At 39.6% G+C, this 20,881-nt stretch overlaps 1 protein-coding gene across 1 annotated transcript in view; it reads left to right on the forward strand.

The window, feature by feature from the left end:
* Positions 1–20,881, forward strand: part of LOC134649409 (phospholipase B1, membrane-associated-like) — a 53,275-nt gene that overhangs the window by 16,493 nt on the left and 15,901 nt on the right. Inside the window, exons 2-3 of the mRNA XM_063504159.1 lie at positions 9,759–9,927; positions 10,662–10,748. Coding sequence (XP_063360229.1) covers positions 9,759–9,927; positions 10,662–10,748 — 256 coding nt within the window. The remainder of the gene's footprint in view (positions 1–9,758; positions 9,928–10,661; positions 10,749–20,881) is intronic.

A 20,881-nucleotide genomic window follows, 5' to 3' on the forward strand; every position in this document is an offset into this window, starting at 1 on the left:
TCACAGGCACTCCACTTAAGTATTTGATTTCGTAAGTAGTTTGTATTCATATGAGAGCAAAATATCCTCTCTAAAAGTTATAATTTTCCCACGTCCTAGCTATAAACTTTGTGGTTTACTGTGAAATTAAGAAATTATGTATTGGGAATATTCTCAAATAATAAAGCAGTATAATAGCTGGTTCGTTAACCCTAGCTGGGGGTTGTGAGAAATATTACTTATGTCTCACGTTTATGTAATAGGTAGGTACTTTATTAGACATTAAAACAATGAAGATGTGAATAATCTATTATGAATACCTGCGTCCTGTGTATTTTTCTGTAGACAACTTACAATTTAGTTTTAGTCTTTTAGAATCTAATCATTTGTGATATAGGTACATTTTCTTCATCCTAATCAGCAGGAAAGCCACAGATTTTCAATAAAGGCCTCTATGTAGTTATAATACTATGTGAAATTTTTCATAAGTACCTAATTATTTGTAACACTAGAGGTGCACTATGATTTGTAATAAAGATTTACATACGCACTTACTTACTTATAAGTAAATAAACTTCACCAATAATTGCATGCGATTTGCATTGAGCAAATTGTTATTGACAACGCAAGCCACCTCATTATTCGGGTAATAAATCCCGCCGGCAGTTAATCGTCGCGACGAGTCAACGTGTCTCGTGTCACCGATGAAAGCTAATTGTCATGCAGATTGACAATCAGGCGCGACATTGCAAACGCTTATCGCATAGTCAAACCATGCTAAGTTGGCACTGACTGTTAACGCGATACTGGCGTTAACTATATTCTTGTCTTTGTTGTAGAATTATTGAAACAAGTTTTATGATGATAAATTAACAATATTTATTGTAGTTTTTACATTAAGATGTTGACATTAAGATGGTAGGACCTGTAGTTCAAGACGATTTACTGTCCATATTACTACGATTTAGACAAAATACTTATGTTGTAACGGGAGATATAGAAAAAATGTATCGTCAAATAATGGTGGACGAGTCTCAACGTCATCTTCAATTGATTTTATGGAGGGACGAGGAGAGTCAGCCACTCAAAATACTTAAATTAAATACCGTGACTTACGGCACTTCGTCTGCTCCCTACCTAAGTACAAGATGCTTGGTGCAAGTTGCTAATGAGTGTACGGACGATATAGTAGCTAATACAATAAAACACGATTTCTATGTTGATGACTTGAATACTGGGTCTGATTCAAAAACTGATTTAGCTCAAACTGTTAAGGGTGTTATTGACGAATTGTCTTGTGCGGGATTTCCATTGAGGAAGTTTAGGACAAACGCCATTGACATTTTTGACAATATCGATAGCGTACGAAATAATCCTCAAGACTTTTGCAAGCAGTCAACAGTGCTAGGGTTGAAATGGTCACCTACAAATGACACACTATAGTTTTCTTCAGAATTTGAAGACATTGAAAAGGTGACAAAACGCAATATCCTGTCTCGCTCATGTAAAATATTTGACCCGCTCGGTCTTCTGTCTGCTTGCACTATATTTCATAAAATACTGCTTCAACGGTTGTGGTTAAACAAATTGGATTGGGATGATTCAGTACCCAAGGAGCTTGAGATTTCATGGCGTGAATTCGTAAATGAATCGCGTCATTTTGCGGATCTAAACGTACCACGCCACGCTCTTTGTCACGCACCTGTCACGATTGAGATTCATACATTTACTGATGCTTCAAAGGATGCTTACGGAGCATGCCTGTATATGAAATCCATTGACAGTCAAGGCAACATATGTGTCCGCCTAATGTGCGCTAAGGCAAGAGTGGCACCACTCAAACCTGAGATGACAATTCCTCGTTTAGAATTACTAGGAGCATTATTAGGTGCTCGTTTACATGCCAAGGTTACGCAAGCTCTACGTGTGACGATTACTAAATCTATATTTTGGTCTGACAGCACAATTGTCTTGGGCTGGCTTCAGACGCAACCGAAAACATTGAAAACCTTCGTATGTAATCGAATAGACCAAATTCGCGAACTATCAGATCCAAATGCCTGGCGTCACGTGCCAACAAATTTGAACCCAGCAGATCTGGCTTCAAGGGGGGTCAAACCTCAACAATTACTCACCAGTGTTTTGTGGTGGGAAGGACCCTGCTTCCTTAAAAACCCAGAGTCTGAATGGCCGGCAGCTAAACACGTTGATACATTATTACCAGAGATTAAATCGTTTATGACTGTACAATGTGAATCTAATGTTATTCCATTTAACAAATATTCAAAACTACAAACCTTGCAAAGAATATTCGCATTTGTGCTACGTTTTCTTAACAACTGTAACAAAAATAAAGCCAAAATATCCGGAAACTTAAATGTTACTGAATTACAATCGAGTATGACAGTATTAGCGACTGCATCGCAAAGGGAATCCTTTGCTACAGATATTCATTCTCTCAAAACGACAAAGAATCTTAACCGCAAATCAAGACTATTAGGATTAAATCCATTCCTTGATGAAAATGATATCTTACGTGTTGGTGGTCGCATTGTTAATGCTTCTCACTGTCCATATGAACAGCGACACCCAATTCTCATTGATAGCAAGCATTTATTCACGAGACTTTTATTCGAAAGGGAACATATCAGGTTGTTGCACGGAGGAGCTCAATTATTGTTAAGTTCTGTGCGAGAGCGATTCTGGCCAATCGGTGGTCGGATTTTGGCAGTTAAGGTTGTAAATAGATGTATGAAATGTCAAAGATTTAAGGTAAACCCTATGCAACCAATTATGGGAAACTTACCCGCTCCACGTGTTACTCCTGCTCCACCCTTCACAAACTGTGGGACCGATTTTGCAGGCCCATTTCTGATTTTAAATAAGAAGGGTCGTGGGGCCAAGACTTCCAAATGTTACCTTTGTGTATTCGTCTGCTTTTCGACAAAGGCTGTTCACCTCGAGGTCGTTAGTGACCTAAGCGCAAATGCCTTTATCATGTGTTTACGTAGATTTATCGCTAGACGTGGTAAGCCAGAAAATATCTATTGTGACAATGGAAAAAACTTTGTAGGGGCTAAGAATGAATTGAACAGAATGCTACAAACGTGTAAACGGCAAATCGGAGAATTCGCCTGCAGTGAGGAACTTCTCTTTCACTTCTCTCCGGTTTACGCTCCTAACTTTGGTGGAGTCTGGGAGGCAGCAGTAAAATCTGCAAAATATCATTTGAAACGTATTGCTGCTAATACCAGTTTGACTTTCGAGGAATTAGCTACTCTGTTTACACAAATTGAGGCTATTATGAATTCACCTCCCCTGACACCTTTGTCTGAGGATCCATCTGAACTAGCTCCACTCACGCCTGGGCACTTCCTTGTCGGGCGACCATTGATGTCCTTGCCATCGCCTGAAGTGAAGACGATGACGGTCAATAGATACCAGCTCGTACAGCGACTTCGGGAACATTTCTGGACGAGATGGACTAAAGATTATCTCGCTACTCTCCAGCAACGTATCAAGTGGAAAACCAGTAAGGGATCCATCAAGATCGACGACCTAGTCCTTGTCATGGACGATCAGCTGCCACCAATGAAATGGCTACTAGGGCGCATCGTGAAACTGTATACTGGAAATGATGGAGTCTGCAGAGTAGTCGACCTAAAAACGAAGAACGGCATTATCAAGCGAGCCGTATCAAGGCTATCAGCCTTAGAAGGATTAGGCTCCCATGAGCCTCTTGAAAGCTAGGCTTTCAAGGCGGGCAGAATGTCAATGATCCAACCTTTATACATTAGCGCCGCCAGAAGAATCTACGATGCGGCGCGCATTCTAATTTTGAAATACTTGAAATATGTCAAGGACAAGAAAAAACAATTTACTTAATGTCAACATCTTAATGTAAAAACTACAATAAATATTGATAATTTATCATCATAAAACTAGTTTCAATAATTCTACAACAAAGACAAGAATATAGTTAACGCCAGTATCGCGTTAACACTGACTTTGATGTGATAAAGTGTGGCGATTTCATAATAAACGTCATCACTACACCTTAATAAACTAGTGGCTCTGTGAGCTGTAGACCTCGCGACTCGCGAGCATAGCTTATTGGGACCGTGCACGATGACAGCGCCACACAGCGGTTTGAACAATTGTATTTCTTTTTCCTTATTTTCTCGTAATGCATGTTAATTATAAGATGTAATTTTTTTTTTGAAAAGATGTCTCCCGCCGAGTTTGTTGCCGGTCCCATATTGGGATACCCTCCTCCAATTGAGGGGGGATTTAAATCTTCTCGGGGCAGAGGTGTAGGGTTGGAGCCGGTCTACCTAGCTTTATTTGACGTTCATAAGCGCATTGTAATTATGCCTACTTGAATAAACTATCTTTTATCTTTATCTTTAACAATACAAAGATTTTAATTTATTAAAAAAAATACGAAATTTAAGTGAAAAAAAAACAAAAAGTTATGTCTTACTGGGGATCGAACCCAGACTTTCTGTGTGCAAACAAAAAAAGCGATTGTTTACAAAATGCGCCATGATAATAGTTATTAGCTAAGCTGACGAAATTCAGCTACTCATTCTCGAGTACAAACTAAATATCTAAATACCGCCTAAACCAGCAATACAGTTTTTCTGCATTTTTTGCCATTTACTATGTAAATATGTCTCAAAAAGAATATACCTACTCTTATGATATCGATACGACTATTTGTTTAAGCGCGAGGTATCACAACTCCTCAATTTTTGAAAATTTCCAAAAATGGGATCGACAAAAAAATGTATTTACCTACTCATAGAATCTGGTCACAAAATTTCACAAGAATCGGTTGAGAATTGTGACCTGTAGAGGAGAACATCCGGACATACAAAAGCAAAATGCCCGAGTCAAAACGTAGACCTTCGCTACGCTTCGGTCAAAAAGTCCCCCGCCGCGTCTGTCTGTTTACTGTGTTTGTATGTTCGCGAGAAACTCAAAACCTACGGAACGGATTTTCATGCGGTTTTCACCTATCGATAGAGTGATTCTTGAGGAAGGTTCGTGTATAATTTGTTAACCCGTGCGAAGCCGGGGCGGGTCGCTAGTATTTTTATAGAAATTTGACATTTAAGTTTAAGGTACTCTTCGGATTAGGTACACCAGCTGTTGCCTGTAGCTGCCGCAAAGGTTAAAAAATCGGGCAGCAACATCGATTTTAGTAATGCAGTCGGCAAATGTCCCGCTCCAATACCGACTGCATTATAGCAACGTTAAAAAGTTCATTTTATCGAGAAATTGATATTAAATGGAGTATTTATGGCAGTAAATTCAGTCAGCAGCATGTAAGGATCTTGAGATGTAAGTACTGCATACTTTGTGTAGATTGTGGCTAAGACTTTAAGCACTTGGAATTGCATAGTGAAGTGATCAATGGAATTTACAACCGTGACGGAAGGGGAATTAATGGGATGTTAAAATATACGCAAATTGTTGCAATTAAGTTTAAATACTAGGTCAAACTTAATTACTAAATACTATTAGTTAGTATTACATAGTCACTAGACTATGACTATCTTAAACATAAGAATAGATATGAGCACTAAGAGCTGGTACCCGTTTCTCAAAAGCTTACACTTGTAATATACAAATGGAAGTCCCTTTCTAACAAAAGCTGTCAAAAAGTGACATCCGCTTGTACCTATTATAAGTTACAAGCTTTTGAGAAACGGGCTCCTAAGAACACAAACACGCAATGACAGAGATTTTTTGATTTTAGTATTCTTTTTTCGTACCGATATAGCAAGTTGAACCGCCAACTGCAAGATGGACCAAAAAGTTTCTTCAAGGTTTTTCTTTGGCTTAATACGAGTATCGTGCGCTTAAAGTCATATTCACTCGTTCATTCATTCAATACTGTTTTTAAGATTAGTATATACTCTGTATAGCTGCGTGTGTAATCATTCACCTCAACTCGCGGCGATAGGTACCTATCATACTAATCTAATATTATAAATGCGACAGTATGTCTGTCTGTCTGTTACTTCTTCACCTTAAAGAGCTGAACCGATTTAGTTGAAATTTGGCACATGGAGATAGTTTGAGTCCTGGAGAAGGACATAGCGTAGTTTTTATCCCATAAATCACCCTTTAAGGGGGTGAAATGGTGAAAAGGGGGGTAAAAGTTTGTATGGGGAATCGATAAAAAGCAGATTGGATAAAAAAAAACCCAAATTACTAACTCCACGCAGACGAAGTCGCAAGCAAAAGCTACTATGAAATAATAGCATACCGAATTTTCCATGGACACTATTTGACACGAAATAAACCATTCAGTGGTCAATGATGTTTCCATTGACACGGATCCACCGAACAAGGCCAACTGCCATCACCACACAACTTACGCCCTTATGCACATAGCCATAGAAGTGATAGTTGCATTAACGCGTCATCGCGTGCATTGTTTAGTAATGTCAGTTGCAATGTGCGAGCATTCGGAATACTGATTGATGTTATGTCAGAGGTTTAAACTTGGGTTAATTTATAGGCTACGCTTTAAGGTTTATTACTTGTAAGTATAGGCATCGCCAGGAGAGTTGAGGTGAATGATTACACACAGCTACACAGAGTAAGTACCTACTAATCTCAAAAATAGCATTGAATGAATGAATGAGTGAATGTGACTTATGCGCACGATATTAATCTAAAAAAAAACAAATTATGGTTGTCTGTAAAGTCGGTTTACGGACGATAATTTTGCGTGATAACGTCATAGGAAAACATTGCATACTTTTATACGTTACCTACCATAGAGATTTGTCCATAACGTTACCATGGAGATCCGTCCACAACGTGACACTTTTTCGTGCATGCTACCGGTGTTCATCGATTTATAACTTTTATAAGATGTTATCAGTATCACGTCAAAAAAACCTTGAAGAAACTTTTTGCTCCATCTTGCAGTTGGCGATGGCGGTTCAACTTGGTATCGGTACGAAAAAAGAATAGGGTGCATCATTCGGGATAACTACGAATGCGGGATAATTTTGAAAACGCACCTAATTTCAAGATCTCGCTGTCATTACATGATTTTGTTCTTATATGTGCTTGACTTACTACTATATTTATAATCTTTGATGATGAGTTCGTTTTCTATAGGTACCAGATGGGGCTTGTAGTAGAGTTTAAAGAGATAAGGCCTATCTCGAAGAGACCATTTAAAACTTATAAATAAATAAAAAGTATACCTACAAATATCAATCACATACATATAATATATTCTTTAATTTCCAATGCTAATACGATTGAAAATGATAAAGGAATAAGAAATGGAAGCGAAGTGACCATTTTATAATGGGGTGACATGAGCTATACGAGGGCCTAAAGGCCTGGGGCCTAGCCTAGTGTGATATTTCATAAGATTTCGAGTTAAAATAATGGTATTCAGTAGGTAGTGATTAAAAATATGATCTGTGTATACCCGAATATTTGTTAATTAATCTGTCGGTCGTCGCGAAAATGACCCTTCTCTCCTACCCGCAGATTGTAATGATAAAAGAGTATAAATATAATGTACCATGGGGTGGAAGGCTCATTCTCGCTCGGCGCTGGAACGAGTAACACTAAATTTAGCACGAAGGTTACTGCTTGTGAACTTAAGATTGTTTAAGAGTGTACGTAGAAGTAACTAGTCGGAGTAAATTAAAAGTAAATGATTGTACCAAGGACTTTGATTCATTACACTAGGTATCTAGACCTATGTTCTAGGTTTAAAACCATTGTTAAATGGTTATTTTTCACCCAGCACCTTTAAGACCCGTCCTATCCTCATAAGGAAATAAACAAATCTTCATAACCAACAACTAACATGTTAATACGCCTAATGCATAGTTTACACAAAGCGTACAATGTATCAATACAACTATTCACGCAAAATAAACAAACACGTTTTACATAAAATCCACTGTTTAAACTAACACGTCAATAAAACAAACAAATGCCGATTTACGAAACAAACGCGTACATATACAATGTGAGAATAAATAAATATTAACTATCAGTTATACAACGTTTGCCGATGTACGTGAGATACGCGTTTTCTGGGTTACTGGGTTTGGTATGGTGCTGCCAAAATGTTGCCATGTGTGTAAAAAAAATATTGCGCAAAATACACAAAATATTTAATGAAGGCGCTCTTTGTAGTCACCGACATTACCTACCTATGTACACTGAGAGAAAATTTGTTTGCGTAATAGTAACAAAATATTTTGTTTGTTACTTTAAATTTACATAAAATTATATGGAACTTGCGGATTCGTGACATTTGAATCGGCAATTCGGCACCTGAACGATTGTACTACTAATAAAGTAAATTATTAGTGCATGATATTTTCATATTGCTACGAGGAATCCAAATACAGACAGGTTTAGAGTACCTAGGTATCAATATTTATAAGATAGAAGAGGTAATAACAGGCGGTCTTATCGCTTAAGAGCGATCGTCTTCAGATTTTTTTTGAGTAGGGGAGACAAAATTAAAATATGCAGTGGATGGTGCTGTGATGCCGTCCAAAAAATATAAAAAAGCCGAACTGAATACAAACACAAAACATCAATATGAATACACAATTACACATACATAAACATACATACAAATTAGGAACATATTAATTATAGAAACAACAGTGTCAATAATTAAAACTAATAAGGAGACACAAATCGTGACTGTTTTGAAAAAACCTCGTATCTTGTTCTGTCAATCAAAAGAAAAACGTGGTAACTATGTATGGGATGCATACCTTACTGCGTTTAAACTTTAAATAGCAGTGCGAGATACGATATTTTTTCAAAGTAGTGACGAAATACTACACTTATTCTTATTTGCACAGTTACAGTAAATCAGTTACCATGGCAACACCGTCAAAGACACCAAAAAGTGTTGCGACTCGCCCAGTCGTCATGGTAATTTTGTCGAGTTAATAGATTCCACGGTTAACTTAAAACTTTTATGTCCGTACGCAATCGGAATCTTGGTCAGTTGTCAGACCGCCTCTGTTGTAAACTTCTATAAATTAACGGAAATATGATAAACATTCTTTGTAAAATGTGAATGTAACTTTTTGTTGGTCATAAGTTCATAACACGTTGTATATATTGGTTGTTTACTCAGAGCAACGATTCCTAAAGAAGCTACCAAATACTGTCAACATCTTTGACCTCTACCATTGATGATTACTAACAATGGTCTTTAGGTACCAGAGGTCAAATAATCATTGGTAGTGCTGTGCGCCCAAAGATTATAGCTTGCCACCAAATTGCTTGCTAAATGAGCACAAAATAATTACCAAAAATCTGAACGTACACGTTTTTTTCTACGCGTGCGTATACATACTTTCTAATATTCTTACTCATACGAGTATATATATTTTTTTAACATATGATATATGAAGTTTAGGTATGTAATTGTATCACGCCGAAGAGCAATCTTAAGAGACGCTTCGCTGTCATGACACACTTGCTTTAGAGATGCTTTAACTGTTACAAAAGTTCTATTAAATGTTGTTGGTGCACGCATTTGCAATACTTGTATACCTAATGTATATTCCTACAGTTATATACGTAAGTAAAAATACGTCCAATGAAACACCACGACAAACGATAATTATATTTATTTTGTAGGTACCTATATACTTACCTAAGTAACTATTTTTATTTTCCCTTCCGAAATGTTGCTAATTTAGTATTGATCTATTAGTTTTCCCTGTTCATTTTTAATAATGAAAATCTTTTCCCAGTGGTCACTGCGCTACCCGCCGCGGAAGTCCCACGTGCGGCGCCAGCGCACGATCCCGGCCAGCACTCCGTTCTTCTGCCAAGACTCCCTGGCTTTTGGCAAGAGCAGGCAGCCTCCGACGTCGGTGCACCGGCTCCGGCCCGGCGACATCGATGTGGTGGCTGCTTTAGGTACCTATAACTATAAGATTAATGTTTTGAAAAGATGTTGTCCCGCCGAGTTTGTTGCCGGTCCCATATTGGGATACCCTCCTCTAATTGAGGGCTTGTGGGGGTATTTAAATCTTTTCAAGGCAGAGGTGTAGGGTGGAGCCGGTGTAGCTTTATTTGACGTTCATAAGCGCATTGTAGTATGCCTACTTGAATAAACTATCTTTTATCTCTAGCTTTAGACCTAAATAGATAAACCCGTCTAGCACTAACGAGAGCTAGTAGAGGTAAGCTAACTACGATTTGATCGATCTATTAAATTGGTCGCACGTCAGTAGTCGTACCTATCTATCAGAGCGTTTACATTTTTTGCCGGTTAGGTACCTATTAGTACATAATATCTGGGAAAATATATAAAAACCCAAAAATGCGCGTTTTCCCAAATCGATTCGCCTCCCAAAACCCCCATATAGGAAATTAGAGTCATCTAAATCGTTAGAGCCGTTTCCGAGATCCCCGAAATATATATATAAATAAATGAATGTACAGAATTTAATCACAATGTACAGTTCTACTTAAAATAGTACAAAAAAAGACATTAAATTGCTCGTTTAAAGGTATTAGATAGATAGATGTAGTGTTTACACACCATGACATGGATTCATTCACGATGAAACGAGACCAATCTTACAATGCTAAAGTGACGAACCTTGAGTAGGTAATGTTGACATTTGATGTGTATATTTGTTTTACAGGAGACTCGCTGGTGGCCGGGAGCGGTGCCTTGGAGGAGTTTGCCCTGGGAGCTTTTGTAGAGTACAGGGGAGTTTCATGGTGTGCAGGTAATATTCATTTCCATCGGTCTGGGTTTATATGAAATCGAAAAAAGGATGACTCACGCTAGAATGGCCGAGTCCGGGCCGCGGTGTTAGTAAAAAGGAGTTTTATTTGGCTGTTTGCTGTTTCATACATTTTGGCTGGTCCACTTTCTATGGCACAGTAAATTCTTTTTTTCGCTCGTTCTTGGTTGCTCCCATAGTAAAAGTTGCTCAATGTAAATAGTATAATCCCAAAACCTCCCTGGCAACCGGGAATGCAGTTATTTTTTAGCCACTGTGTATACTGGTCGTTAAATTCGTCTAAACAAAATTAAATCAGGGTTCATATGCTAATTTAAAAGATTGGCTCTTGATTTGTATTTGTACGTTGTAATTGTCATAAAAAATCGGGAGGCCGATTCAGATTTCATAACTTGTTACGGGTTTGATCTTATTTTGATACGACCTAGAAGATCGCTCATGCCGATTGGTGCATGCGAAATGAACTGAATGTCGTGTGTCAGATGCGCGCTAATCACCAAGGCAACCGTTAAGGTCGTATCGAAATCAGGTTCCAACCCATAATAAATTGTTAAATTAGAATCGACTTGCAACCTTTCGTGAGTCAACCTTTTCTTACCGCCGTGATTATAGATAAATCATCTAAGTATTTGGGTTATAAATTAAAAGTTAACCAAATACTAAAATAATATATAGTAATAGTAATAATAAAATCATCAACTTCTGTACAGCTAGACAACGCATAGATATCTCAAAGCCTAAATGAGTCGCTGTGTTGTGGAGTATTACAGGAGTAAAAATTAAAAACGGCTTTCCTGGTTTTAGTACAAGTGTAATGTCTAAATTGACACATACATAGAATAAAAAGAAAAAGCGCCTGCACGTTTTGCAGAGCAATATTACGTATCAGTATAAAGTAAAAATGAGTTCTTAAATTTAAACATGCCCCCGGGGTTGAAAGGAAGCCTTTCAAGCAGAATCGGTAGCCACAGGAAGAGGACAAATCTTGCTGAAAGCGCGTCGAACGACTCCTCCAGCTGTCTTCACATCAGCCACTCGAGATATGCCATCCTGTCCAGGGTGAATGGCTACAATGCGTCCCAGTCTCCATTTCAACGGAGGAAGGTTGTCCTCCTTCAGAACAACGAGGGTATTATTCTTAAGGGACTCATGGTTGAGTCTCCACTTGATTCGTTGTTGCAGTTCTGGAACGTACTCTTTAGTCCAACGAGCCCAGAAATGTTGACGGAGTTGTTCGATTCGGTGGAATCGGGACAGATGCTGATAAGTATGGTCCCGCAGATCCTGCACCGGCAATGACGTCAGTGAGCGTCCGACAAGAAAATGTCCAGGGGTGAGCGCTGAGAGATCGTCCGGGTGTGATGACAGAGGCGTGAGTGGCCGAGAATTCAACAAGGCTTCAATATTGATGAGTGTAGAGTTAAGCTGTTCATAAGTTAAGTTACAGTTGCCCAACACTCGTTGCAAATGGAATTTAACTGATTTGACACCCGCCTCCCAAAGACCCCCGAAGTGAGGTGCATAAGCAGGCAGAAAATGAAATCTAGTATTTTCACTAGCTAACGTCTCAGCCAAAGAGTTGCAGTTTTCCTTCAGAAATTTTGTGATTTCATTATAGGCTCCGACAAATGCAGTGCCGTTATCGGAATACACGTTATCTGGCTGTCCCCGTCGAGACATAAAGCGAGACAGTGCTAACAAATAAGTTTTACTAGTTAAATCTCCCACCAATTCTAAATGTATCGCCTTGGTTGTGAAGCATATAAAAATAGCAACATAAACTTTTACTAGTGCGCAACCACGACCTTGACGGCTGGCTGCCATGAGTGGACCTGCGTAGTCCACGCCCACATTCCTAAACGGGTAGCCTCCAGGTGACAACCGAGAATTTGGCAAATTCCCCATCAATGGAGCAATTACTTGTCCCTTCATGATTTTACATCGCACACATTGATGGTAGCAAGCCTTTGCCAAATTACGACCCCCTATGGGCCAGTAGGTTTCTTTAATTATTGCTAACAACAGCTGGGGCGGTGCATGGAGAAGCCTTTTATGTTCCTGATTAAATAATAATTTTGTGAATCGATGTGTGGACTGTATAATAATGGGATGTTTTTTCTCGTATGGAAATTCTGAATTGGAAAGACGGCCTCCTACACGAATTAAGTTGTCGTTGTCTAGGAATGGGTTGAATTTCAAGAGCTTGCTCTTTTTTGGTAAATTTTGTTTTTTGGATAATATATCATATTCTGAAAATGATTCGCTCTGACTGAGTTTGGTAATTACCTTTAATGAATTATTTAATTCGTCATGATTGAGGTACGTGGACGACGTCGACGTTGCATTTTTGCGGCATTTTTTAATGAAACGGAGAGCGTATGCAAAAGCACGAATGAGCCGCGAGAGGTTAGAGTAACGATTGAAATCTATTAATGGCTCATTAATTATGTTGACGTGCAATGAAACCTCAACGCGGGTTTCAGGCAGCTCATCGCATTGTTTTGTGATAGGATTCGAGGGCCACTGAGCCACGTCTTGTTGCAAGAAACTGGGACCCGACCACCACAAATCTAATGAGTCTATAACGCTTGCATGCAATCCACGGGAAATTAAGTCCGCTGGGTTTTGGTCCGTTGGAACATGCCTCCAAGTACAACTGCCGGTGATTTCTAAAATGTCCGACACTCGGTTCCTAACAAAGGGTTGCAACCTACTTGGCATCATCTTCAACCAACCTAACACTATAGTCGAGTCGGTCCAAAATATCGTGCTTCTTACCTGAGCTCGAAGTGAGGTCATGACCTTATCATACAGATGAGCACTAACCAGAGCACCACACAATTCAAGTCTAGGTATAGTCGTAGGTTTAATCGGACTGACTCGACTTTTTGCGATCAATAACCTAACCAACACCTGACCTTCCTTGTCTACACTACGTACGTACACACAAGCGCCGTACGCGCGTTCAGATGCATCTGAGAAGATGTGTAGATCAAAGGCTACGTGTGAGTTGCAAATGACATGACGAGGGACTCTCACATCATTCAGCGCCGGCAATCCTTCCAAGAGTTCGAACCATTGTTTAGTGATCTCTGGAGACAGTTCTTCTTCCCATGTAATCTTTTGCAGCCATAATCGCTGCAGTAGCATTTTCATGGTGATTACGAATGGAGACAGAAGTCCCAACGGATCAAAGATCTGAGCAATCACTGAGAGCATGTCGCGTTTGGTATTTCCTTTGGAAACTAGTTTTCCTATAGGAAAATACAGCTCATCGGACACAGGATGCCAGCCTAAGCCTAACGTTTTGCTGGGCTCATTTGATCCCATATTCAAATCCACGGAGGATTGAGAGGGTTCACCTAGAAGGCGAGGCTCGTTTGACTTCCACTTACGCAGGTTCATTCCTGCGGAAGAAAGTGCTTGAGTCACTTTATGGCGAATCTCTTCCACCCCAGTAAGCTCATCTCCTCCTGTCAGCAGGTCGTCTACATAAAAATCATGAATGATGATTTCTTTGACTGTCTCATCTTCACAATCTAAGCCTATTTGCTTGAGACACCTGGTGGCTAGGAAGGGAGCACTGGCTGTCCCATAGGACACAGTATTGAGCTCGTGCACTAATAGTGGCTTGGCCTCCGAGCTGCGCCAAAGAATTTTTTGGAGGTGGCGGTCGTCAGGATGCACCCATATCTGACGGTACATCTTCTCCACGTCCGAAGAAATGATGTATCGGTGCTGCCTGAATCTGATAAGGATAGACAGAAGGTCGTCTTGCACAGTGGGTCCGACCATCTGAATGTCATTCAGACTGATACCTGAGGTAGACGGGCTGCTAGCATTATATACGACACGTAGCTTTGTCGTGGAGCTGTCACGCAAAATACCATGGTGGGGTATATAATAACCCTTTTCTACCCTTAAAGCCTGCCTACCATGCGACATGTGACCCAAACTTTCATACTCTGCCATGAAATCAGTATATAAACTTTTAAATGAGGGCTTGGTTTTAATTCTACGTTCCAATGATAGCATGCAATGCTTTGCGCGTTGGAATGAGTCGCCTAAAACACTTTCGCTTTGTTTTAAAGGAAGCCTGACACAGAATCGTCCGTCGGCTAGCCGCGTAGTATTTTCAACGAAATGTTCTTCGCACATTTTCTCCTCAGGTGAATAATGAGACGACTTATGGCTAACCTCTTCGAGTTGCCAAAACCGCGTTAATTGGGTTTGGATGTCGTCGTTACATTTTAAATCATTATTACCTGTGTGCGAGAGACCAGAAGCAAAAAAGCACTGCATACTGGAAGGCAGAAAGTCGGTAATTGCCCGACCAGCAACCAAAAAGCCAAACCGAGTTTCACAGAGCATCGGCAGTCCGGTACCTAGTCTGATGATCTGAGGCTGTGTAGGAAACGAGTCCCAAAACACTTCAGCTCCTAATATTATGTCGACAGGTGCAGGTTTATAAAAGTTTGGATCGGCCAAACAAATGTCGCTTGGGATATTAAGATCCGTCAAATCAATTTGACGACATGGGACGTCATCAGTAAGAGATGGCATGACGTAACAATTTACTGTTACTGAATATGTGTCATTTAAAGATTTAATAGGAAGTAGACACATTTCTGCTATTTTAGTAGTCTGTTTATTTATACCAAGAACAGACGTGTTAATTTGATTCGTTGGTAAATTTAATTTCTCACAAAAACTCTGAGATATTAGACATGCAAAACTACCATTGTCTAACATGGCGCGAGCGACATGCTCTTTATTGTTGCTATCGTAAACCTTTACTAACGCAGTCGCAAGCATACCATGTTTCCCTTGTCGCGAATTTGAAACCATTTGGGCCGATAATGCCTGTACAGAGGCGGGCGAGGAATCATATGAACAATTTCCTAAGCCAGAATGAGATGCGACGGGCGCGGCAGGTGATAATTGATTACCAGGAAAAATCGATTTATTATTTTTAGTTGAATTATCCTCCTCGCCGCGGCCGGACGCGTAGTCACCGCTCGATCTAGATTTGCAATCGGTAACATGAATTAACGTGTTATGTTTTCGCTTACATAACTTGCATCCCGGCTTTTTGCAATGATTAGCATAATGTCCACCGCGTAAACAGTTATAACAAACCTTTAAACTGGGTAACAATTCCAATCGCGCAGCGTTGCTAAGGGCGAGAAACTGTAAACAACTAGGTAAATAATGTTCACCGCTGCATTTTGGGCACTTAGCGACAGTGTTCTGTTTCGTATCTTGTACGGACATGGTTTTCAGTTTCGGAGTGTTTTTGTGAGAAGTGTTAACTCGACCGGCAGTGTTATTTGTGGACAGTTCCAACGTTTCTAATAAATCAGAGCGATTTCGCATGAATGTTAAAAACGCTTCGAGAGTGATTGGCTTATCTTTATCTAAGCGACCTTTGTATTCTTCCCATTCCCGATACGACTTAGCGTCTAACTTATGTGACACAATGTAAATGAGTAACGTATCCCATTGTTTTACTGGTTCGCCGAGTGATTCTAAGGCAAGCAAGTTTTTGTTCAATTGGTCGATCATACGTTTTAACGCAAATGAAGACTCCTTGGTAATTGTTTCGATATTAAAGATTGCTGAAACATGATTTTGTAGCAATAAACGCTTGTTATCGAAACGATCACATAGGAGCTTCCATGCAGTTTGATAATTTTTAGAACAAAATTCGACCGATTTAACAACCACTGCCGCTGAACCATCCAATGACGATCTCAAATAATGAAACTTATTTATCTCGTCAATTTCGTCATTTGAATGAATTAAGCTTAGGAATGTGTCGTGAAACTCGAGCCAATTTTCGTAAGAACCTGAGAATTTTGGCAACTGTATGACGGGAAGTTTAACTAGCTTATGATTGCTAGCACTTGAGATACTTGCACGTTCGCTACCCAGGTCTTCTTGATTTTTATTAAATGAAGTTAACATATCTTGCGCTTTAGCAATTGCACTGAAGTACTGGGTTTCGAACTCAGTTCGCTCAGATAACTGAATATCAATGCTTGCCGCCAAACATTCTAACTTTAGCTGCACTTCATCGTACTCACTAAATAAGGTTTCCATTCTACTTATTCTTAACTGCAACTCATTGGCGGCAACAGAGGTAAGTGAAGAACTTTCCAAAGAATTCATGTAGTTTGAAAAGTTAGTTAGCCGGCCTTTGTAACTGCCACGTTTTTTGATTAATTCCTTTTCTTCGGTCATTTTGAGAGGCGTGTGTTGTCAACTGAAATGTTATACAATGCAAAATTAACTTAAATGTATAAGCAATGTATGAAAGTACAGTTGTGCCTAAGTTTTACTACGTTAACAGTTTATTCACGTGTATATTGATTTTATTTACTTAGTTTAAATTTTAACACTAATAATTGTATATAAATTTAATGTTTTGAAAGAATTATTTAATACGATTCGAGGTGAAAGCTAACCTATTGTTTTATTTAACACCTACATAGGTATGTCTAATCGTCCAGTTAAATAATGATTTACTTATTTCACAGTTCGTAGATTTATTAGTTAATTAAAAGCCTAGGCAAATATCAGTGAATAACTAATACAGATTAACTAATTACGAAATAAATTTAAAGTGAAGTAGCAATCTGACGTGACAAAGGTTAACCTATCGGTTAGTTACGTGGTTAAATTAAACAATTAAAATGATACTAACCGTATTAAATCGTATCCTTATACTTAATTACTACCTGTATGACGAGTGATGGGTGAAAATTAAGAACACTGAAGGCTTAACTCTGTCTTCAAGTCCGGCAAGCCCACGTGAACACGATCCTCCTTTCCCAAGTCAGCTTGATCTCTTTATTGTCGGACGAATTTCTTAATTTATTCACTCGTCAACTCCTTTTATCATATAATCTGGATTATTTTCTGTATATTCTTAATCCGGCTCGTTCCAGGACCATGTTGTGGAGTATTACAGGAGTAAAAATTAAAAACGGCTTTCCTGGTTTTAGTACAAGTGTAATGTCTAAATTGACACATACATAGAATAAAAAGAAAAAGCGCCTGCACGTTTTGCAGAGCAATATTACGTATCAGTATAAAGTAAAAATGAGTTCTTAAATTTAAACACGCTGAGTAAGACTAACTACGAAGACTAACTAAGATTGACTACGCAACAAATAAGTAGGTAGTAGGTAATATCTTTAATTGTAACCCTCCACTTTTCCGCATATTAATCACTTAATTGGCATGTTTGACAGTTATCAGAGCGTTAAATACTATAAGCGGCAGGAGATGCCACTTGAGATGCAAATCCAAACATCCTGGCCTACGCAATAGTTATGCTTTCATACCTGGGGCTGCGCCGTAATGATTCATAGCTAGAGTTGGTACGTAGTTGAGTCTTTTGAGTTGAGTCTAAGTTAGAACTGGACTCAATATTACGAGACTGTTTGAAAGACTCGAGACAATTATGCTGACGAGGCTGGCATCAAAATTTAAGGTTTTACCTAAATGTACCTCGTGAAAATTGTAGTACCATTGCCCACACTGTTAACTGAAAGTTCATAAACCGTATTACAAAAGGCATAAGGTCCACCGGTGGACAGTTAAGAGTGTTGCTGATTGTGGGTAAATAAACTTTGTTTATCAAAAGCACGAATTATGTGAGCATTCCGGTTTTAAAGAAAACTCATGTTTTGACATAATTTAAGATTAACTAATGGCCGATTCGAACTTACTAAATGATGTCAATTTGATCTCATTTTGTGCATCCGGCTATTTTAGCTCGTACTTATATATTGGTCCGAGTGAGATGCGACGTTATGATACTTATGATAACATATCAAATAAACTGAAAATGAAAACAAAAAAGAAATATAAAACTTTAAGCTTCAATTAGTTAATTTATGTTGCATCCCTTTCTCTTTCTTACTAATAGGTACATAAGTCAAAATGACAGATAAAAATAGGTAGGTAATTCATGCTTGTAGCGCGTTTATTAATAACACCATAAGTATACTCTGAGGGGTCCCAAGACTCGTCTTTCCCAACACTATTCAAAATCGCAATGTGCGTTTGACATTTCTACATTTGACGACTGGGCCATTCCTCTGATTATGGCACATCAAATAGCGAGTCAAGTAGCAACTTTAACCCGTAACAGTCCCCCTGGGACAATCGTGATTGTAGGGCAATGCATTTATGCAACGTTGTACGGTGGATGTGTTAACCTTTCTCATAAGAGTGTGTGTGTGTGTGTGTGTGTGTGTGTGGTCAACATTAAAATCATAGATCGTCTACAAATCCTGTGGGGATTTTATTTATCAGTACTTTTATCAAAAGAAAACCTAATGCCTAGCTATCGCAACGCTGGAAGATCGACCTTAAGCAACGTTACGTTTGATATTTACAAGCACTGCGATTACCTTTTAGTTTTACCTAACCTACTGCCGTATTCGAACTTCAAGATATTCACAAGAGACGACACGTACTAGATCCATTCTAGATACGTTATAGTTTAGATTTCAACTAGTTCTCTTTTGCAGCGCAATTCGGGCAACCAATGTCACTTTTACGATAGATCGTGTTAGATATCTATTAGATGTGAATTAGATCTCTAAGTAATATCTTGTGGAAATCGTTCAAAAGTATCTCCAGAATCGCGGAAATGTCAAATTTGACAGGTTATATCTTAAACATATCGTTATGGTATCTTGGCGATGTCTATTAGATATCTATTACAAAATCCGAATCGGGCCCCTAGACTGCTTAGTATGTTTTATATTTCGTAATTAATATAAATAAACGCTGGCCTTGTCTAATCTGCTGGTCTTGTTTCTTCCCCCCTATCCCGTTCCTGCGTTTCGGTTGTGCCGGCCTGGGGTTTCCGCGTAGGCACCCGATCCGCTTCCCGCCTATCCCGGTCCTGCGTCTCCAGGATCGTCCTGTATACCTATCCGTCTTCATCCCCCTTACCCTTTGGGGATCCCGAGTATCCCAAATCGCGTGTAGCGTAGGGATCGCGTGCCGTAGTGACTAGCCGAGTCACCCCGCGCCGTCTTAGCCTAGGATACCTAGACTTAAGCCCTAAATAGTTTAGATTCAATAAACCGGCATAAAAGCCCGTCGATTTGCATTTTGCATCTGTGTTTCTATTAGCTACCCTGTACCCCTCTCTCCTCTGAGCTAACTAGGAAACCCTGGTTCCTGTCTGGAACTGGGGAGTTGTATGAGGCCACGCCCGCCCCGGCGAACGTGACCCCATCACATTTGGCGCCCAACGAAATAACTCACGTAGGAGTCTAAACGGTATCCTGGAAGGAACCGGTGCTCGAGAGGGACAGGAATAAATAAATAAATAAATTTTTGTACCGTAGGGCCCTTAAATGTGCCTTTAACAAGTTTATTTCAGGGTTATCCCGTTCCTGCGTTTCGGTTGTGCCGGCCTGGGGTTTCCGCGTAGGCACCCGATCCGCTTCCCACCTATCCCGGTCCTGCGTTTCGGTTGTGCCGGCCTGGGGTTTCCGCGTAGGCACCCGATCCGCTTCCCGCCTATCCCGGTCCTGCGTCTCCAGGATCGTCCTGTATACCTATCCGTCTTCATCCCCCTTACCCTTTGGGGATCCCGAGTATCCCAAATCGCGTGTAGCGTAGGGATCGCGCACCGTAGTGACTAACGGAGTCACCCCGCGCCGTCTTAGCCTAGGATACCTAGACTTAAGCCCTAAATAGTTTAGATTCAATAAACCGGCATAAAAGCCCGTCGATTTGTATTTTGCATCTGTGTTTCTATTAGCTACCCTGTACCCCTCTCTCCTCTGAGCTAACTAGGAAACCCTGGTTCCTGTCTGGAACTGGGGAGTTGTATGAGGCCACGCCCGCCCCGGCGAACGTGACCCCATCACATCATCGCGTTATTCCCCTTTTCTTTTCTTTTTTTTTTTACTTTCTTTTTTTTTCTTTTTTTTTTTTTTTTAATGTAGACATCTATACTAAATGTATGTTTATATTTTTCCTCTTCATGCTATGTTTTCTCTTTTCCCTTATGGTTGCTTTCGGTGCTTTCATTTCTGTAGGTAAGTAATGTAGATACCGGTTGGTTTTTTTATTTTTGTTTT

The sequence above is a fragment of the Cydia amplana genome, chromosome 7, assembly GCF_948474715.1.
Source record: "Cydia amplana chromosome 7, ilCydAmpl1.1, whole genome shotgun sequence".
NCBI lineage: Eukaryota > Metazoa > Arthropoda > Insecta > Lepidoptera > Tortricidae > Cydia > Cydia amplana.